The sequence below is a fragment of the Mustela nigripes genome, chromosome 2, assembly GCF_022355385.1.
Source record: "Mustela nigripes isolate SB6536 chromosome 2, MUSNIG.SB6536, whole genome shotgun sequence".
NCBI lineage: Eukaryota > Metazoa > Chordata > Mammalia > Carnivora > Mustelidae > Mustela > Mustela nigripes.
In genome coordinates, this window is record NC_081558.1 from 127,821,005 (window position 1) to 127,843,195 (window position 22,191).

Sequence of the window (22,191 nt, forward strand, 5' to 3'; positions counted from 1 at the left end):
CTTCCTTCCTCTCCCCAGGGCAGTGGGACACAATGCATACCTATAGCTCTCTCCTCTCTTACTGCATCTTCAGTCTGTTTCTATCCTAGAGTGTGGGTGGGCCTGATGTCAGCAGGTTGGTTGTAGAGCTATCTCCTTGTCCTGCCCAAGGAATCTAGCACCTCATTCAGAAATATACTTTTGCTTCTTAATTAATGAATTATTTTGCTTTCAGACTTTTTGAAGCTCTGCTGACAGGGAGATAAAAGAAAAAAAAATCCCCCTTTAAACATCCTGTTACACTAAATTACACTTTGGTATTTGTTCTTCCATTTCCTTGAATTATGGCTTGCTGAAATGTCAAGTGGCATTTTACTTTCAGGCAGAAGGATGTTTTCAATTTAGAAATATAGCATGACCAATCCTGTACAATCATAGAATGCTGGGAATGGAAAGATTTTAGACATGATAAAAGGCCCCAACCCTGCCACCCAACTAAATTTAACAGATGAGGAACTAAAGTTACCCCAGGGTAACACAGATAGAGCATTGTTTCTCTTCCTGTCACACTCCTAGCAGAGTGAAGGCAAATATCATCACAGATTCTTGTTTAAGAGTATTTCAGTTAATAGACTAATTTCCTCTTCCTTATGACACACTTAATTATTCTTTTTTTAAAAAATCAGCTTTTCCTTTGAAATTTCCAGTAGTAAGAAGCAAAGTTGCCTCTATTCTGCACTTTTTCAAACAACAATACATCAAAAAATGCCTGTTATCTTTAAAATTTCTGCTTTATCTAATTTAGATGACTGGATTGAAATAATTTTAGGACTTTATGGTAAGCAGATAGTACAGAATAATGTCACTTTTGAATTACTGAACTAATTGGAAGAAGAAAGGCAAAAAATGTATCCTCAGAATTGGTTTGGCAGGTAAATCCTTCACTTTTCCCAGGAATAGGACCAGGGATCCTCTATGGAAAACATACCAGTGCAATGTAATTGTCAGCTGGAAAATGTCCTCCGTGGCCTCCATCCAATACTGAGGAGACTACAGATGATTTTCTGCATAAGAGAATATTATTCTCAAGGACGGCCCCATTCCTAATCAGATTAGTAAATACAAGGAGGAAATCATGCCAGTTTTGGTCCACTTTCAAAAATATCTTTAAAAATACATGAAAGAATTTAAGGGAACTGAAGAGAGAAAAGCACAGCTGGTACGTCTGTGGGCAGGTGGGGGTATGTTCAGAGGGAGGCAAAACAGTAAGAAAGATGGAGATGCAAAAAGGAAAAGCCCATAGAATGTGGAAGAAGCAGGAAAAATAAGGGGAAAAATCAGACACTTGAAAGCTACATTCTCATCTTAACTCCTAAGATCCTCTCTCTAGGATAAAGATCTTGGCATATATTATCTTCTGGCTTATACATAAATAACAGGTTTCCATAGCGCTTAAGGTATTGTGTAATATTATGTGTGAGAAGTGGGTAGGTGGTAAAATGTCATTTTCAATTTAAGTCCTGGGGAGATGAAGACAAATATAGAATTTAAGAGAGTAATATAAAGTCCTAATGCTAACTTCACAGTTGATACAGAGAAACGGATTTTTTTCCTTTCTTAGATTCTGCAAAAGTGAAAAAAAGGAAGAAATAAATGAAAGGGTAAAATAGGTGGGTAAAGTAGGCAAAAATAGTAAAAACAAACAGTGGACAAAGATTTTTCTTCCTTCATAGCAATGTTTGATTTCCGGACTCATACAAGACTATTCTTATCTAGAAAAGTTATAGATAAAATGAGTAGCTCAGACAGTATAACTTGAGAGTATTTCTTTACTGCAAAAAAACCCAAAAAAACCAAAGAAACATGTTCTTTAGAAGTTTTGGATGTACTAATAAGCAAGAAGCAAAAAGATGAAAAATCACCTGTTGCAAAACTTAGGTATTTCCAGTTCCAGGCAAATAAGCAAATAAACGTACATCTTATGAAAATGAAGAGTAGCATACATAGTTTATAACCTGTTATATCATACAAAAAATACACAGGGAGTCCTTTCCTGTGCAAATTAACAGAGGTGTCCACAGACCCCCACATCTGTAATGACACCCTAGGAACTTAGGAGTTTTGTAACCATTTCCTTTCTGTCAAGCATTTAGGCTTGACAAATGTTATCTGGGAAAACATTTCTTAAACACCTTCATGCTTACATATTAGAAGACCCAATGGCATTTTTCATTAAAATAAATCCTTTGAAAAGGAATTGTGGAGTCCAAAGATTCAAAGGCTTTTGGGTCATTGTGCTAAGTTGCTGTCCCCAGACCTGTGGGTTCCTCTACCACCACTGCATAGAAATGGCGACTGCCTCAGAACCAACACTGGATGTTGTCAAGTCCTAAAACTGTTGCCATGGTATCTCATTATTGTTTTCAGTTGAATTTTTTGATTATTTGTGAGAATGAACTTTTTTTCCCCACATGTTTATTAACCTTTAAGAATTTGATAATGAACTTGAAAGAAGCATTAGACTTGACTGATTCCCGTCACATCATTCAGAGAAGCACATTACGGATTCTTCTTGAATAATTCCTATGGGAGGCACTACCCATCTTAAAGAAGGCCTTCTCTGATACTGAACCAGTCTTTATTATAGAATGACTCTAAAGTTAAGTCAAATCTATTCACGCGTAGACCTCTGTCTCATTGACCTTCATTCTTATTCTAGGGCAGCAAAGAGCAAGACTACTCTACCTTCTGTTTCTAACACTTTTCACTTTGGCTGCCATTTCAAAAGTCGGGAAAGGGTTAATTATCAGAACCCAGGATAAAAGAATCAGATGGGAAATGAACGAAATTTCCCTTAGTTACTCAGTAAGTTTGTATAGGACAGAAGGCATACTTAAAATTGATGTCTCTTAGATATGAGAATTATGATGTTCTAAATTCTTTATTATGGTTAAGAGGGAACTGATATTTAATATTGTTTATATGCTGTTGATTACCTAATTATCCTGCCGGTAGATCTTCTGTGAGAAATTAAATTAGAAAATTTATGGACAGCTATAAGAAAAAATACACAAAACATTAAAATCGCATTTTAAATTAGGCCTTATATGACATAAAACACTTGGAGGATTGACAGTCTACTTTTGCCAAAAATCTGTGGCAATAATCATCCTTTGCCCATATAGAACAAATGAAAGTCTACACAATTTTTATTTATTTGTTTATTTATTTAAAAAATTTTAAAAAGATTTTAAAAATTTATTTCAAACAGAGAAAGATCACAAGTAAGCAGAGCAGCAGGCAGAGAGAGGGGGAGAAGCAGGCTCCCAGATGAGCAGAGAGCCCTATGCGGGGCTCAGTCCCAGGACCCTGAAATCATGACCTGAGCCAAAGGCAGGGGCTTAACCCTCTGAGCCACCCAGGGGCCCCAAACGTCTACACAATTTTTAAAGCTTAAGTCTTAAAAATGCTAGTACAACAAATTACGATTTTTGAAGGTACCACATCTCCTTATTTTTTGTCTCATAATTTTGAGAGTTCCCAAGAGTGCTAGGGCTGGCCATAAGGGTGATGGAACTCCCTACTTTGAGTGGAACATATTTTCTTATTCTTGCTTAAAGTGCTAATAGGCAATACTTACTGAGCTCCTGCCATATTCCAGGCACTGCTCTAAAGTCTTTATGTGCTTAACTCATTTAATTGTCCCTGTAATCATTGGCAATGGTTATAATTATCATCCCCATCTCACAACGAGGAGAGAAGAAGTTAAGTGATTGGCCCACGGTCAGCCCACCAGCAAGAGGGGAACCAGAGATCCCAAAGCAGGCTTTCTGGCTCCAGGGCCAGTACTCTTTGCCACCACTCCATACCACCTGCACAACAAGTATCATGTGACCGTATGGAAAAATCAGTAGTTGCTGAGTCAAGTGAGTGGTTTGTCAAGTGCCTGCTATGCTTAAGCCACTACTCCAGGTACTTTGCTTTCCTTTAATGCCTGGTAGGGTGCTTAGGGATTTGTCACATGTCATTCTTCCCTTTTATATCCTGAACCAAGAGATGGGAGATCAGGTAGAGCCTTTCTTTCTCATAGAATTGATGGCAAGGCTGCCAGAGCCCATAGTAGGCCCTCTTCTGGTGTCACCATGTAAGACCTTTTGGCCAAGTTTTAACTCTAAGCCCTTTATTACATTATTCTGCATTTTTATCTTCATCCATTAGGAATTTGGGGAACAGTCACCTCTTTCCAGTTGTGTGTGCATTTTCATAGTAACCAATTCCTCCAAATGTCAGATGTCTACAGAAAGGAAGCAATAAGTTGGACTTTGAATATGAAGTTGATCTTGCTGGCTAGTGTTTCATAGAACTGCCCTGTGGTGAGAGCTTTGTCACTATGACTGTCCTTCCCCAGCAGTCATCTCTGTAGTACAGTTTAGTGTGATTCCCGGGAGAGTCTCTCCTACCTTATGCCTGCCCCTTTCCCTCTGGATTTAACTCTTTAGTGGAGAGAGGCAAGGTTGACTTAGTATCACTGGATGAGAGAGCCAGGAAGGAAATGGCCTAAAAGCAGGAAAGAGTTCAGAGTGTCTTGGGAAAATAAAGGTCTAGCATTATCTAGTCCAAAGGTAGACCTCCCTTCTTTTAGGCCTCCCTCAACAGTTTGTACCTCAGTTTATAACAATAATACTAATAATACTTTTCCGGGTGTGGGGGGGAGGAAATAGTATTAACCTAACCTGTACTACACTCTACCCTTCCTATACCCACCACCAAGTTCTTATTTTTACAGATTCTCTTACTATCTTAAAATAACTCTCTAAGAATGCCATCACAGTGGTTTTTCAAGCCCAGATAGTGGCCATATAATATGTCCTGATTCATGAGGGATTACATATTGTGAAGGAGCCAGTCCAGTGCACTTTGGGGGAAAAAAATGCCAACTGCTTCAGGCTTTGGATAACAAAGATTCCCTTTTAAAAAAATCCATAGGGGCGCCTGGGTGGCTCAGTGAGTTAAGCCGCTGCCTTTGGCTCAGGTCATGATCTCAGGGTCCTGGGATTGAGCCCTGCATCGGGCTCTCTGCTCAGCAGGGAGCCTGCTTCCTCCTCTCTCTCTGCCTGCCTCTCTGCCTGCTTGTGATCTCTCTCTGTCAAATAAATAAATAAAATCTTTTAAAAAATCCATAATTCCAAATAATTAGTTTATGTAGATATTTAACCCAATTAAAGAAATAGAGCTTAACTTCCATTGTCATCACCCCCGCCCCCATTAACTATAGGCTGTGCCTGAAAACCTGCTTCTAGATAGTAGTATACAGAAAGGAAGGGAAAGTAACTTTACAGGGCAGAAACTTGGCAAACACAACCTTGGCCAATGGTAAGGTTAACATCAACAGTGATAAGACAGGTTGATAGCATGCACCCTTGATAAGATATAATGAGAATAACATTCATCTCTGTTGACTTCCTCCCACCAACCCATAACCCCTATCTAACCCTAAGAAAAACATCAGATAAACACAAATAGAAGGGCATTCTACAAAATATCTGACAAGTATTCCTCAAAACTGTCAAGTTCATAAAAAACAAGGAAAGTCTAAGAAACTGTCATAGAGCAGAGGAAGCTAAGGAGTCAGAAATCTAAATATAATGTGATTTCTTGGGACAGAAAAAGGACATTAGGAAAAAATTAGGAAAATCCTAATAAAATATTGAGTTCAGTTAATAGTCATGTACCAAATTGGCTTCTTAGTTGTGATAACTGGTAATATAAGATGTTAACTAGAGGGATGGCTGGGTGAGGGATATATCAGGACTCTGTGCTATTCTATCTTCACAACTTTTCTGTAAATCTAAAACAACTCCAAAATGAAAAGTTTATTTATGTATAAAAAAAGCAATCAATAAATTGCTACTTAAAGCTATATAAATAATACACAATACTAACTTTGAGATACATAGACTTAATTTCACTTGTATTGATAGTTTAAACTCTTGAATTTGGGAAATACAGTCCAAATAGAGCAGAGGGAAAGGAGGGAAGGAAATGGACATTTATTGAATAGTGTTATTTATTAGGCCCATCGCCAAACAGCCACCCAACTCCTCTCCTTTGAAACCACAGTGAGTATCTCACTGTGTAGAGCAGGAAATTGGGGCTATGAGTATAGGAAACCTCTTGAAGTTCTCCAGCTACTCGGGAGGCAAGAGAACTGCGAATGAAATTTAGGGGGTGGGAGATCAGTCAGCAGGAGGGCTAACAGATGCTAGGAAGGGAGGCAGCAGGGAGATGGCATGCCCCAGGGTTCCCAGTAATTGTGAGAAAAATGGGTGTGTTTTCTGACCTGAAGCCTCCAAGAGACTAATAATGATCTTGGGCAATAAAATTTGTTACTGTTAAGGTAGAGGTCTATATAGTGAATGTTAAATGTAGTTGAGACCATTCCCTATTTTCTGACAGGAATTATGTACAACGATGTAATGATTTCACTTCCTCTGTTTTATTGATAATACTTTTTCCATGGATTCGAGCTGATCTAAAATTTCCTATAGATTCATAAGATAAGCCTCAAAAATACTGAACTTTTTTTGCATTTTTGGATACCATATGTGAAGAGCCAGGCCTCACACTGGGTACGTACCAGTGTGGATACATAGCTCCGATTAGCCCATATAATTTACACACAGGGCAAGAATAGTGTGTGCTTCTGTGAAATTTTCTTCTGTGTAATTTTTTTCTCTGACCTTCCAGTTGCTATGGGAATCTTTGCTTAACTAGCCTATTGGCCTCTCTGGCTCCTACCCTTTTATCTCATTACCTGGGCTAGCAGCCATTTTATTCAAAGATATGACTTGATTAGTATAAACAAATGTCATCACTTAGGTCCACAGTATAGAGGGATTTTTTTTTAACTTATTTTCTTTTGTCAAAGTAAGATACGTATTTAAAGCCTAAAAGTGCCTATTCATCCTTTGTGATTGATGTTTCATTTTATCATGTATTATTTTCTTCCAGTGTCAGACCATCAGAAGTCACAAATTCAGGTATAAAATATAAGGAACGAAATATCTTTATGGAAAAAACATGTAACCTTTACAATGGTAAAGTTATGCAAAAATCATCCAGTAAGTAATCACTCTTGACTTATTTTAATCATGTTATTATTTTATAGATTGGTATGAATATGACAAATAGCTGCTTTGAGTGCCTGGAATGCTGGTATTCCTTAATAAATGGGAAGGGAAAATCCTGTGATCTCTGTTTGACAAAGGAGGAAAGTGAGCCTCAGAGACATCAATGATTTTTCCAAGGCTGCACAGCATATAAATGACAAGAGTAGAAGGTCTAAGCCAGAAAACACACATAAATTGTCCATTATAGTTTCCAGAATAGGGTTGGGACAGAACGTCAATTCTCTCCCATAAGTGTTTAAGAGCTGAAAATAAATAAAAGCTCTTTTTGCTCTAAGAAGCCTGATATGAGCTTGGTTTGGGCTAACCAGAGAAAGAATTATAAAAAAAGATAATTAAAACAAAAAAATTATCAGACTGAAGGGTATTATTTAGAGGTATAGTAATAGGGACACCTGCGTGCCTCAGTTGGTTAAGCATCTGACTCTAGGCTTCAGCTCAGGTCATGATCTCAGGGTCATGAGATCCAGCCCTGACAGGCTCAATGGGAATCTTCATGAGAATGTTCTTCCTCTGCCCCTCCACACACACACACACACACACACACTCTTTCTCTCTCTCTCTCAAATAAATGAATCTTTAAAAAGAGAAGTGTAGGGGCACTTGGGTGGCTCAGTGGGTTAAAGCCTCTGCCTTCAGCTCAGGTCATGATCCTAGGGTCCTGGGTCTGAGCCCTGCATGGGGCTCTCTGCTCAGTGGGGAGTCTGCTTCCTCCTCTCTCTCTGCCTGCCTCTCTGCCTACTTGTGATCTCTGTCTGTCAAATGAATAAATAAAATCTTTAAAAAAATAAAAAGAGAAGTGTAGTGAGAATAATTTCCAAAACTCCATCATAGGAAAATATTTCACTCACTGCCAATCCTGTATAAATTTATGTCCAAGGGGTAGTGGTAATTTCATAGAAGAGATATGTTAATTTTAGAATTTCTACTGAAATTTTGCTGTCAAATGTACACCATTATTTAATATTTGGTGCACATTTATAATCTAACCTACTCCGTACGTCTTTTTGTCAGGGTTACATGAGATAATATGTGTAAAGTACCTACAACAGTGCCTGGTATATTATGGAAGCTTGATCCAATTACTAATTACTTATGTTACTGTTATTATTATTACTACTATACCTTGGAGCATGACCTTTGAAGTGAAACATACTTGAGCTTAAGTCCAAGGTCTATTATTTACTAGGTAGGCAAATTCAGGCAAGTTATTAAAGTATCCTGAGCTTCGATTTCCTCATCTGTTAGAAGGGCAGAATGACATTTTACAGGTTGTGGAGATTTCTCTTTTGGTTTGACATAACATGTTGATTGTTAAAGTATGTCCCATGGCTGGCATCATGAGCATCACCTGGAACTTAGAAATGTACAGCCCAGGGCCCCATCCCTATCCTACTAAACCAGCAATGGGAGGGATATATAGCCGCTAATGCTTTAACAAACCCTTTAGGTGACTGCGAGGCCTGGTTGCGTTTGAGAACCTCGGACAGCACATGACTTGTCCCATAGCAAGTGCTGACTATGTTTTGGTTCATTTTCCTTAGGTATTGAGCCACCACAATGACAAAAACACAGTTCCCACCTTTGCAGGACTAACAGTCAAACAAACCTAAAATCACATCTTGAGTGAAGCTTTTTCCATTTTACCCTGTAAAGCAAAAAGAAAACTTTTCCCCATTGTCCAAGACTTTGCTTTTATGTGCATGACTAAAGGAGCTTTCCTTTCCATCACCTCACTGTGTGCATCTTTAATACAATAGCACAGCTCTGGTTTACACGTTAGCAAAATTAAAAAGTACCTGCAAATTCAAAATTTCAGGTATGTTGTAAAACGCTAAAAACAAGATTCCATCTTACAAAAGATGCAGTTTCCTGGTAGATAAAAGAGAAACTGGAGCTTTCCCAAAACTGCAGAATACACAGTTTCAAGGGAAAATAGCAAAAGAACACAAAGAATAAACAAAAGGGGAGCCTCAAGTTCCTTTTGGTCCCTTTGAATCAAAGGGCCGCGGATTTATCATGAACAGCTGTGTTTATAAGGTTTGCTGATCGCTGCAGCTGTAGCAGCTGAGTAACAGGAAGGTTAGATTTTCAGAAGTTAACTTGGAAATGAGCTAGCTCCTTCTGAGGAACTAATGACACTATTTTGTTCCTAGCCTCCCCTAAAACCTGCTGTTACGAAGGTGCGTTTAGGTCGTTAAGCATCGGAGCCCTGAAAGAACTGCCCGAAGTGAAGAAACCAGCTTTTCTTCTGGACCCGGAGAAATACTTTAGGGAAAAGCCAGAGGAGGAGCGTTCCCAAATTCCAGAGCCTCCATCGCTCTCTGAAAGTAAGTCCTCAGCCGCCATTCCCTTCAGGATTCTCTCCCCATTACATTCAACCACTCAAAAACAAACAAACAAACAAACAAAAACCAAAAAAAAAAAAAAAACAAAAAAACCAGTCGGAGAGCATGGAAGTAACATGTTTGCCTTGTAGGTTGCCGTGAAAGGAAGCGTGGTTTGACTGTTAAGATTTATAGCTCAGCTGCTGATCTGTGCTCTCAAAAAGGGCAGCCAACAGGCTGGGATACATTAAAAGAATATTTTTATTTTGTCACTTTTCTGAAGTCAGAATGCTATGAATATATATTACGAGCCTGCCCTGGATGAGACCCCCTTCCCCCAGATAATCTCCATTTTCAAAACCGATACCAGAGACAGAGCTATCCTAAGGCTGCTTGAGAACAGAGTCTCTGACGATCTGGTTTTTGTTCTTTGCGGATGGAATACTATAAATAGAGGCTACTTAATGCACATTGTATTAGAGACTTCCAGCTGCAGTGCTGGGCTTAGATAACGAAAGGACAAGAAAGCTTCTCTCAGAAAAATAGAAGTGCACGATCTCTGAAGATTCAGGAACAAGGTGTGCAAAAGAATGCTCTCTTTTTCAGATGGTTAGAGCCTTCCAAGTTGCTAGGAATTTGAAGAACAGTTTCTGTGCAGAAATCCTACCTGCAATGGAGAGGCCCTAAGGGGGTGCAGGAAACCCAACCTGAATCTCAGTGACGCACTCAGAGAGCATATGGACACTGCAGGGAACTTATTTAAAATAATTAATGAAAAGCGCATATTTCCAACTTCTCACAGTCAAAAGATCAGAACTAAACTCGAACCATCTGAGATCTGTGGTTTCTAAACTTTTCAAATCCTCTGAGATAAGAGGTCAGCATCATCCTTGAGAGAGGATAACCCTTGTAGGAGGGAGGCATTTCTCTATGTCCATACTGGGGGACGTTTTAGCCGCTTGTCTTCGCTGGATTCCCTATGGGAAAGAAGAACAGCTGGTCAACTTTTTTTTTTTTTTTTTTTTTTTTTGAAATTCCACTTGTGTGCACAGTACAGCTGTCATTCCTCATTGCTGTAGTTTCCAGTCTAATTATTATCAGCTTCCTTTTGCCTTTACTCAAGAGTTTTTCTTTTCTAAACTTATAATCATTTATCTGGTCTCTCGAGGTTCATCTAATGGTTTCTGCTCATTTCTTTTAAAACCATGAATCCGTAAACTTCAGGGCTCTACATAACCATTTGTGCATCTGACAGGGCTTTCAGTCTATCACCCTGTACCTCCCTAATCTCAGGAGGATTCATTTTTTAAGAACAAACACAAGAGGTACTTATCCTCTTGAGTCACAGACAGAAGAGAATCTGGGGAACAGACAGTAAGAAAAGATCCACAGAACAAGGACAAAGTGTAAAGACAGTAGAGACCTAGGAGTGCCTGGGTGGCTCAGTCAGTTGAGCGTCTGCCTTTAGCTCAGGTCGTGATCTCGGGCAGGGTCCTGGGATGGAGCCCCTTGTCAGGCTCTCTGTTCAGGGGGGAGCCTGCTTCTTCCTCTCCCTCTGCCCCTCCCCATCCCTTTCTTTCTTTCTCTTTTAAATGAATAAAATCTGGAAAAAAAAAAAAGACAGTAGAGACATAGGACATTTACAGGGGAGGGAACCAAGATGGAGCAATCAGAACTGAGGGAAGAGGAATAGAAGACAGGGAGTATGCAAAAGCTGGGGAGCAAGAAAGAGGGAGAGATCAACAGTGAGGGCAGCAAACACCGCTACTCACGGTGCAAGCTCCCGCACTCCTGTGAGGAGCCCTGTACAGTCTGCAGCAGGAGAATTCTTCTCTATGGGTAGGTGGATGTGTGTGGGGTAGTAGGTGGGGGGTAGATGGCTGAATAGACATACCTAAAATACTGTAATACATTTTCAAAGAAGTTTTTTTTTTTTTCTCCTGGAATTTTGCAATATAATTTTTTCCTGTAATTTCCACAGTATTTTTTTTTAAGATTTTATTTGTTTATTTGACAGACACATCACAAGTAGGCAGAGAGGCAGGCAGAGAAAGAGGAGGAGGGAGGCTCCCTGCTGAGCAGAGAGCCAGATGCGTGGCTCGATCCCGGGACCCTGAGATCATGATCTGAGCTGAAGGCAGAGGCTTAAACCACTGAGCCACCCGGGTGCCCCACAGTTTTTTGTTTGTTTGTTTGTTTTTAAAGATGTTTTACTTCCTTTTTAAAAATTTTCTTCTTCAGCTTTTTATCCTTTGCTCTCTTTTCAGTATTTCCAGTTACCTGCCTTCTCTGCAAATGAAAATAGTTCTTTTTTTCTTAAAGTTCCATCAATGTCAGGGAGAGACAGATGCAGACTTTGAGGACAATGGAATGCATGACATGTGACACCATGTTCTGTGGACACACCGAGGGAGAAGCCAGACCAGCTGTGGCTGGGGCATAAGAAGCAGTGCCGAGTGGCGGTCACACACTTAGGAAGGGTAGGAGTTCACAGGGTGAAGGAGGAGGAAAAGAAGTCAAGATCAAGGAAATAGTGTAAGGAAAGGCATATCAGGGAGGAAGTAGGACAGAAATCTACGTGATTTCAAGGTGGTTTCATTGGGAGACATTAGGTAAGTGAGTCTGACACACATGAGTAGAGTTTAGAATATGTTGAGTTTGAGGTACTGGTGTGCTTTTTAGAAATCAAGGACTTGAGGATGATAGAGGACTGTAACAGGCTTTGTATGATATCCTATCGTGCTCAACTAGCAGATACTGCAATAATGTTTGCTCACTTATGTGTTTAGCCTTTCCTTTTTTTTTTTTTTTTTTTAAGATTTATTTATTTATTTGAGAGAGAGAGAGAGAGCATGAGCAGGGAGAGCAGCAAAGAGAGAAGGAGACGCTGACTCCCAGCTAAGCAAGGAGCCTGATGAGGGGCTCGATCCCTGGATGTCAGGATCATGACCTGAGATGAAGGCAAAAAAAAGCCTAACCATCTGAGCCACCCAGGTGCCCCTATCTTTAGCCTTTTCTGAGGTAGATACTGAATGCATCTGTGCACAGGCTGGTCTCTGTGCTGGACGCGGGAGATAAAGATTTAGCATGTAAGAGGCCCAGGCTTCAGAGATCTTGAAGACTAGTTGGCAAAATAGGTAAGGAAATGAATAATTACGTTTTACACCAAGGGCTGTGATAAAGATATGCACTGGCTTCCATGGGACCACATAGAGATTCATAGATTTTTTTTTGGAGAAATCTGGTTAAATCAAGCTAGACACCAAAAGTCAGGAAAGAAAAAAAGGGGAATGATATTTCTGACAAAGGAGTAGCTTATTCAAATGAAAGGTAGTATGAGTAAGGAGTGCTAAGTGAGCTACACATAGTTCCAAATGGTTGGTTCTAGAAGGGGCATGGCAGAATTAAGGCTAGATAGGTAAATAAGGGCCAGATCATGGAGCACCTACTGTACTATGCTGAAGACCTTCGCATTTATTTTATCAGAAAGGAGGGCCCATTGGAATGTTTTAGTCAAGTATTTTGAATTATTCCATTTCATCACTTCTATTAATTCTTCTGTTTTTGTATCTCTTTGTATGACTCTTTTAGTGATTTCTCCAGTTTACAATACTCTATTCTGTTCTCTTTATTCCTTCTTTTTTTTTTTTTTAAAGATTTTATTTATTTATTTTACAGAGAGAGATCACAGTAGGAGAGAGGAAGGGAAGAGATCACAGAGAGAGGAAGGGAAGCAGGCCCCCTGCTGAGCAGAGAGCCCGATGTGGGACTCGATCCCAGGACCCTGAGATCATGACCTGAGCCGAAGGCAGCGGCTTAACCCACTGAGCCACCCAGGCGCCCCTCTTTATTCCTTCTTGTAACAGTAAGCTTCTACTGAGATTATTTTTCTTCAGCCTGAAGAATGTCCTGCTGTATTTCTTATAATGTGGATCGGCTGGTGAGTAATTGCCCCAGCTTTTATGTGTCTGAAAAATGCACTTGTTTCATTTTGGTTTTGGAAGGATATTGTCACTGGGTTTAAAACTCTAAAGAGTAGTGTTGGGCTTTTGTTGTTGTTGTTGTTGTTGCTCTTTTCCCTTTCTGCTTTTTAAAGATCGTGTCCCATTGTTTCCTTGCTCCCATAATTCCTGTTTAAAATTCAGCTCTTGGGGCAACTGGGTGGCTCAGTGGGTTAAAGCCTCTCCCTTCAGCTCAGGTCATGATCCTGGCGTCCTCGGATTGAGCCCCACATCAGGCTCTCTGCTTGGCAGGGAGTCTGCTCCCCCCCCCCCGCCTACTTGTAATCTGTCTGTCAAATAAATAAATAAAATCTTTAAAAGAAAAAAAATAAAATTCAGCTCTTAATATTATTGTGGCTTCTTTGAATGTAATACCTTCTTCTTTTTTTAAAATCTGGCTTCTTTAAAGATTTTTTTCTTTATCTTTAGTTTTGAGCAGTTTGATCATGATGGATATAAATATACATTTCTCAGTCTTTATATTGTTTAGGGTTGATAGGAATTCTCAATTAAATCTTTTTTTCAATTTTGGACAATTCTCAGCCATTATCATTTTGAATATTGTTTCTAATTCTAAATCTTCTGTCCTTCTGGGATTGCAAATTTGCATATGTTAGACATTCTTTATGTCATAAATATAAATGTTTCTTACATTCTTCTCTTCTGTCCATTTTATTTTCTTCCCTGGGCTTTATTTTGGGTACTTTATATTGACTAGTCTTTGCTTTGCATTCAGTAATCCTGTCTTTGCCTATTTGCTCTTAAACTCATGTGGTCAGTTCCCAATTTCAGATTTCACATACACATTTTCTTCAGTTCTAGGATGCCATTTGAAACCCTTTTTATGTAGATTCTAATTCTCAGTTGAAATTACTCATGTTTTCATCCATGTTGTCAAAATTTCTTGTTTTAATACATTTATAACAGAAATTCCAAAGCTTTGGCTTGTTAATATCAATATCTGAATGATCTTGGGATCTGGTTCTATATTGTCTATTTTTTCCTTATGGTTTTCCTTCTCCTTTGCAAGTCTTATAATTTTTGTACATTTTTTAAAATTGTATGACAGAAATTACGTATGTCTGATCTATAGATACTAAAATTAATGTTATTTTCTCCCAGAGATAGTTTACCTTTTCCTTAATTGGGCAGAGAACCTGAAGGGCAGATCATATTAATTCAATTAGGAATTGAGCTCGGTCAGTGCTCGGTTAAAGCTTTAGTTAGATTTAGTCCATTTCTGATTTCAAATGTCTGTTTTAAGCTTCTTCTTTTATTGGTATATTGTCTCCTAAGTACTGCAAGTTTACAGGGAATATTACTTTGCTTCTCCAGTCCAATCCACAGTCTCTATCATCCTAGCATTCAGAAAACATCTATAGGGATTACTAGCCATAATTATGGAGTTTCTCTAGATTCCAGCATATCACACCAACCCACAGTCGTCAAAACTCTTTTGATTTTACATCCCCTGAGAAAGGTCTCTTTGTCTATGGCAATCCTGTTCCTTAGCAATACCCAGACACAATAAATCCTCAGAGGGAAGAAAATATTTGGCAATCTTAGCCCATCTAAGAAGGGTTCTGCCAGCTCCAGAATTTTAATTTGATAATCTTTGCTTCTACCACCCTCTGATAGATTTTAAAATATTAATTTCTGTAATTTACCTTTTTTGTTTGTTTTTCTGTCTGGTGCAGTGAGAAGGATGACATACCACTACCTATTAAATCCTATCCAAATTATAAGTGGACATTACAAAAACTCAAGGAAACCCAAGAAAAATATATAAAAAAATAATAATGCATCATAATAAGTTTTTGAAAGTAGTGATAAAGAAAAGCCTCAGTAATCACTAGAGAACCAAAAGGAGGAAGAATAAAGGCAAGAATGATAGCCTACATCTGACCAGAAACCATGTCACCCAGAATACATTGGAGAAACCATTTTTAAAGTAATGAAGGAAGGTGGGGGGTGGGGTGGGAAGAACATCCCAACCTAAAATTTTTTACTCAGCAAAAAATATTCTTCAAAAGTAAAGGTGAAATGAACTCTTAAAAAAAATTCCTGTCCAAAACCAAAATTTCTATTGAGGGGCACCTGGGTGGCTCAGTTGGTTGAGTGGCTGCCTTCAGCTCAGGTCATGATCCCAGAGTCCCGGAATGGATTCCTGCATCGGGGTCCCAACTCCATAGGGAGTCTGCTTCTCCCTCTGACCTTCTACCCTCTTATGCTCTCTCCCAAATAAAAAAAAAATTTTTTTTTTCTATTGAAGTGTTTAAAACAGGAAACTGATATGACCAGTTTTAGAAAGCTTTTTGGAAACTGTGTAATAAATGCTTTGTAATGGGACTGGATGGAAGGCTGCATATTATAGTACTGGGAGCTAGTTGTTTGCAGCTGGCGCTCTGGTTTAGAATCCTTACTTTGACTTCCACTAGTTGTTTATGGACAAATTACATAAGCATCTAAGTCTCAGCTCTCTCATGTATAAAATGGCGCTAACCATGCCTGATTTTGAAGTTGTATGCTACAGCTGACTTTAGCACAGTGACTAGTACATAACTAAACACTCATGAAATGGTATGTGTTATTATTTTGAAGATAAGGAGACCCTAGAAAGGAAATAGCAAATTTGAAAAATGTTAAGGAGATTGAATTTAAAGGGTTATGTGCCTCGATGAGATGTGAACACATGTATGACTCAGGTTTCTAGCTAGGAAAACTATGTCCAAAAAGGGAGACTATTATTAAGAGAGGAAATATAAGAGAAGAAGATGGTTTAGAGATGGTTTTTAATATACGTTGAGGTGGAGGTGCTTGTGGGACATCAACCGAGAAAAACTCACACTTTTCCAAGAAACTGACTATAGTAGGAAAGAAGGGCGGTAACTGAAGAGCAAGTATAGACATGTTTCAGAGTTTATGTTCTTGTTATGTTCACTTTCTTGTTCTGATTTTAGCTGTAATATATGGGTGTTATAGAAAATTGGCTAGTAGAAAGTAAAGAGAACTCTAAAGAACACAGGAATATCAGATCTAAAGAACAGCTACTGCACCCTCAAACCTGAGGGAGACTGAGGAAGATCCCCCTCCCAGCCAGGGCGGTCACCCAGACCCCACGGGAGAGGGCTCGCCCGTGTCTCACTGGATGGGGAGGTGGCAGAGCAGCCGCAGGCAGAACTGCTGATATTCTACTCTCGGGTGACATGGGAAGCCATCCACAGGGAAGGGCTGCCTCTCTGAACTCACTACAAAGCCACCAAAAGAGTACAGGGGAGGCTGTTCACAGGGAGGAGTCATACTGGCAGACATCCACTTCCCTCTTGGGGTAAGCAGGAAAGCATTCACCAGGCAGTGCCAGGCAGGTGACAAGAAGGCTGCTAGTTCTGGGCTCTGGGGTCGCCATGCTTGTACAATGGGCGTCTGGAGCTGGGAAAGCCTCTGTGTGGACGTGGTCTTGGGGGAAATCATGCTAAGTGCTAGAGAAACTGCACTGCAGGAGCCTGGTGACCCAGGCACCTGCCTGGGAGAGAAATCCACTTCTCCAGTGACATCTAGGGTCCTCTCGTGACAGGGATCAGCATCAACCAACTGGCAAAAGAGAGATTTACAGGGCTCTAGTCCATTATGCCAAAGTAAGCCGTGAAGAGTGGATTTGGAGCTGAGGGGCAATATATCGATAACTGGCACATTATCATCTTAACTGTATTTTCATGCTTTTTTCCCTGACCTTTTACCTTATTTTGGATCTTTTGAAATTGCAGTCCGTATTCCCATTACGTTATAAGGTATTAACAGCTATGGTTGTCTTTTGGGAGAATTTCCGCTTATAAAGGGAATAGAACTTGGGAGACTCCAAACAATAATGGTGTAAAGGCAATATTTCAAGCATACCCTCGTCTTCAAATCAAGACTCTACCGCTTGCTAGCTGTATGACTTTGAACAGGTCAGTTGAACTTCCCGTGCCTTAGTCTCTTCAACTAAAAATGGGCATCTTATTAGTTACTGCCCTCGTAAGGTTGCTGTGAACATTAAGTGAAATAATATAGGTGAAGCCCCTAGCATAGGACCTGATACTTAATAAGAATTTGATACATTTTCTTTATTGATAGTATCTTACTGTTAATATTCCAATATTATTCCACTTAACAGCTTTATGCTATAGAAGTTATTATTGTCCTTATTTTCTGTAAGAGGAGTCTGTGGCCTAAACTCTGGCATTGGCATAAGGAATCTGGAGCATAGACCTGAAGAGTTAAAATGACTTAGCTGGTCCCACGTAACTAGTAAGAGATGGGCCCTGCGTGAGGAGTGTCCACGTTATTCAGTTGTTCGTGTTGTTACTATTTCTAGGTGTCATCTCCCTTGTTCAAATAGCGTTCAAATCATGTTCCCTAGGCAGCGTGTTCTTTTTTGTAAATTCAGTTGGCCAACACATAGCACATTATTAGTTTCAGATGTAGAGTTCAGGTATTGATCAGCTGCGTATAACACCCAATGCTCATCCCATCACAAGCCTTAATCCTTAATGCCCATCACCCTATTACCCCAACCTCCCCCACTACCTCCCCTCCAGCAACCCTCAGGGTGTTCCCTGTGTAGTTGAGAGTCGCTCATGGGTTGTCTTATGCCAAGCAAAATAAGTCAATCAGAGAAAGACAATGATCATACGGTTTCACTGATATGTGGAATATAAGGAATAGCACAGAGGATCATAGGGGAAAGGAGGGAAAACTGCATGGAAAGGAATCACCTGTGCAGCTTATACTTTTTTTTTTTTTTTAAGATTTTATTTATTTATTTGAGAGAGAGAGATCACAAGTAGGCAAAAATGCAGGCAGAGGGAGAGGAGGAAGCAGGCTCCCTGCTGTGCAGAGATACAGGGCTCGATCCCAGGACCCTGAGATCATGACCTGAGCCGAAGGCAGAGGCTTTAACCATCTAAGCCACCCTGGTGCCCCTAGGCAGCTTATTCTTATACTTATTTCTGAAATCAGCCATTTTGCTATAATATTACCCATTTTTATCACTTTCATTGAAAATTGTTCATCTCCTTTTCAGGAGAATGCCGCTGGATTTAAAAAAAAAATGTTATTGTAAAACAGCACTTAAAAAACTCAATTACCAACATACCCCCCTCCACATTTTCATTACCACAGTCTACCTTAGATCTTTGTGCTGCATTTTACACACACTCCTGCAATCCCAAAAATTACAGTGTGTGGAAGGTTATTTGGCAATTGTGTGATGAGAGGCATTCTGCCAGACTTACTTCAATATTCTAAACTATCACTTGGAACTAGGGACAGTTTTCAAACACTCCATAATCCCCTGGTGACTTTTTAGTCTTACCTACTGGGTTTTTAATGTCCTTTTGTATTTTCTTCCTTTTCCTTTCAAGTTAAAACATCTTTCATACTCTCTCTTTAGCTTCCAAGTTGTTCCCTGTGGGTTCTTAAACAGCTTGAAACCCCTCTTTCATATGCCTTATTCAAAAACCTGGCAAAGACTTAGAAATGTCTTTGGGTCAGGTTTCACCTGCAAATCCCTAGAACCCATTCATACTGTATCTGTAAAATCTTAAAAAATTTCTATTGTAGGGAAAAATGCTGCATTAGTGGTACCTCAGGTGAATTATATGGTTCTTGTTGTTGTTCTGTCAGAGACAAAATGAGTGGTACAATTAAAGAGATAATTTTATTGCAGGCTATTGCATAGGGAGAGTATTTGTTAAAGAGGAACTCTGAGAGAAAAGGAAACAGGCTTGAGCTGTTACAGAGGCAGGTTCATGCATCCGTGAGTTTTACTAGACTTCTGGGGAAGGGTACAGAGGGTCTTATCTCAGAGTATGACACAAAAGAGAAGAGGAATTTCTTAACTGTCTCTGCTTTCCAGGAGTGCAGGGCTCAGGTAAAGTTTGACATTGTCAGTCCCCTGCTTTTGTTCCGGAAATATTGCTCATCATGGAACAACCCAGAGGTGATCATAAACCTTCTGGGGGGACAAAGCAGAGTCTCAGAAGTGGTCTTTCAAGGGTTCTTTTTGGTGTTGCTTCTGTAAAACCAGTTGAACCATACATTGTGAGTTGGAGAAAGGTCAGTTGTTCTGAGCTCTGGAGATCCTGTGAGAAAAGGACAGCTACAGGCATGTAGGGTCGAGACAGGGATTTGAGCTGTCAAGTTCTGGTTCTCAGTTGTAGTCAGGTGTGAGAAGAATGGGGAGGCTTACTTTGGACTATTGTAGTCAGAAACTAAATGAAACTGGAAGAACTGCACATCTGTAAGAATGGAAAATTTGTTCATGTTAATAATCTCCAGTCTAGGGACACCTGGGTGGTTCAGTTGGTTAGGTGGCTGCCTTCGGCTCAGGTCATGATCCTGGCATCCTGGGATCAAGTCCCACATCGGACTCCTTGTTCGGCAGGGAGCCTACTTCTCCCTCTGCCTCTGCCTGCCACTCGGCCTGCCTGTGCTTGCTCTCTCTCTCTCTGACAAATTAAAAAAAAAAAAAAAAAATCTCCAGTCCAGTCTACAGGTCGGTTCTGAAACTGGTGTTTCCAAAGAAGGAGAGGAAGTCAATTAAAACTCTACCAGGTGAGACAGAATTTGTGTATCCATTGGTAACCCGCAATTTAAAAAGAGGGACAAAATAATTAAAAAATGGTAGATCTGACAATTTGTGGTTTTCATTGCGACACAAAATTCTCTATATAGTTCTTAAACTATAGATGAAAATATGCACATAGACTGCTGGTAAAAATCTAACTCACTCTATCTTTGCTTTTGGATATAATCTTAAATGTAGTACCAAAAAAGAAAGGAAGTCCCTGATATTTCTGGAAAAGTTCTTATTGGAACAAATAATTATAATACAAAAAGAAAGCATATATAGATATATTCATTCTAAGTAAGAAGTGAGAGATTGTTACATGTGATATACTCCAGGAAATTTTAGATACCTAAAGAATGAGGATAAAAGAGACATCTTAGAAGTGGAATTCCTTCCTATTATTTATATCTTTATATAATGGCATAAATCATTTTGAAAGTCACACACACACACACACACACACACACACATACATATCAACATTTGGATCCTAGAAGACAGACATCATTAATATGTGAAAAACATTTTTAAAAGGTTCAACAGATGTTCCACTATGTCTTCAGGGAAATGCAAAGTAAAACAACAGTGAGATATCACTGTTCACCTATTAGAATGGCCAAAATCCAGAACACTGACAATACCAAATGTTGATGAGGTTGTGGAACAACAGGAACTCATTCATTGCTGGTGGGAAGGCCAAATGATACAGCTACTTTGGAAGACAGTTGGCAGTTTCTTACAAAAGGAAGCATACTCTTACCACATATTCCAACAATCAAGCTTCTTGGTATTTAACCAGAGGAGCTGAAAACATATGTTCACACAGAGGCCTGTGCATAGATGTTTAAAGCAACTTTATTCATAATTGCCCAAACTTGGAAGCAACTAAGATGTCCTTCAATAAGTGAATATATAAATAAACTGTGGCACATCCAGATAATGGGGTACTATTCAGCTCTAAAAAGAAATGAACTATGAAGCCATGAAAAGACACATGGAGGAATCTTAAATGAATATTACTAGGTGAAAGAAGCTAGACTGAGAAAGGACATACTGATGATTCCAAATACATGACATTCTGGAAAAGGCAAAACTATGGTGAAAAGAGCAGTGGTTGCCAGAAAAGGGGAGAAGAGATGAAAAGGAAGAGCACCGAGGATTTTTGAGGGACGGTGAAAAAACAATAAGGGATATATGCCATTACTCTTTTGTCCAAACCTATAAAATGTATACCACCAGTAGTGAACCCATAGGTAAACAATGTACTTTGAGAAATTATGATGAATCAATGTAGATTCATCTCTAGAAAAAGCTATACTATTCTGGTGAGTGATGTTGACAAAGGGAGAGGCTAAGTATGTGTGGGGGCAGGGATATATGGGAAATATTTGTACCTTCTTTTCAATTTTATCTTAAACCTAAAACTGCTCTTAAAAAAATTGAGTCTTTATCCCTGTATAAGGCCCAAATAAGTTAAAATCAAAAATTTTTAAAAAAGTGAGTCTTTATTTTTTTTAAATATAATTTTTTATTTTTTATAAACATATATTTTTATCCCCAGGGGTACAGGTCTGTGAATCACCAGGTTTACACACTTCACAGCACTCACCAAAGCACATATCCTCCCCAATGTCCATAATACCACCCCCTTCTCCCAAACCCCCTCCCCCCAGCAACCCTCAGTTTGTTTTGTGAGATTAAGAGTCACTTATGGTTTGTCTCCCTCCCAATCCCATCTTCTTTCATTTATTCTTCTCGTACCCACTTAAGCCCCCATGTTGCATCACCACTTCCTCATATCAGGGAGATCATATGATAGTTGTCTTTCTCTGCTTGACTTATTTCGCTAAGCATGATATGCTCTAGTTCCATCCATGTTGTCGCAAATGGCAAGATTTCATTTCTTTTGATGGCTGCATAGTATTCCATTGTGTATATATACCACATCTTCTTGATCCATTCATCTGTTGATGGACATCTAGGTTCTTTCCATAGTTTGGCTATTGTGGACATTGCTGCTATAAACATTCGAGTACACGTGCCCCTTTGGATCACTACGTTTGTATCTTTAGGGTAAATGCCCAATA

The 22,191-nt window shown here is 39.4% G+C and overlaps 1 protein-coding gene across 1 annotated transcript in view; it reads left to right on the forward strand.

The window, feature by feature from the left end:
* Positions 1–22,191, forward strand: part of WDR49 (WD repeat domain 49) — a 134,507-nt gene that overhangs the window by 101,623 nt on the left and 10,693 nt on the right. Inside the window, exons 17-18 of the mRNA XM_059388061.1 lie at positions 6,991–7,100; positions 9,323–9,496. Coding sequence (XP_059244044.1) covers positions 6,991–7,100; positions 9,323–9,496 — 284 coding nt within the window. The remainder of the gene's footprint in view (positions 1–6,990; positions 7,101–9,322; positions 9,497–22,191) is intronic.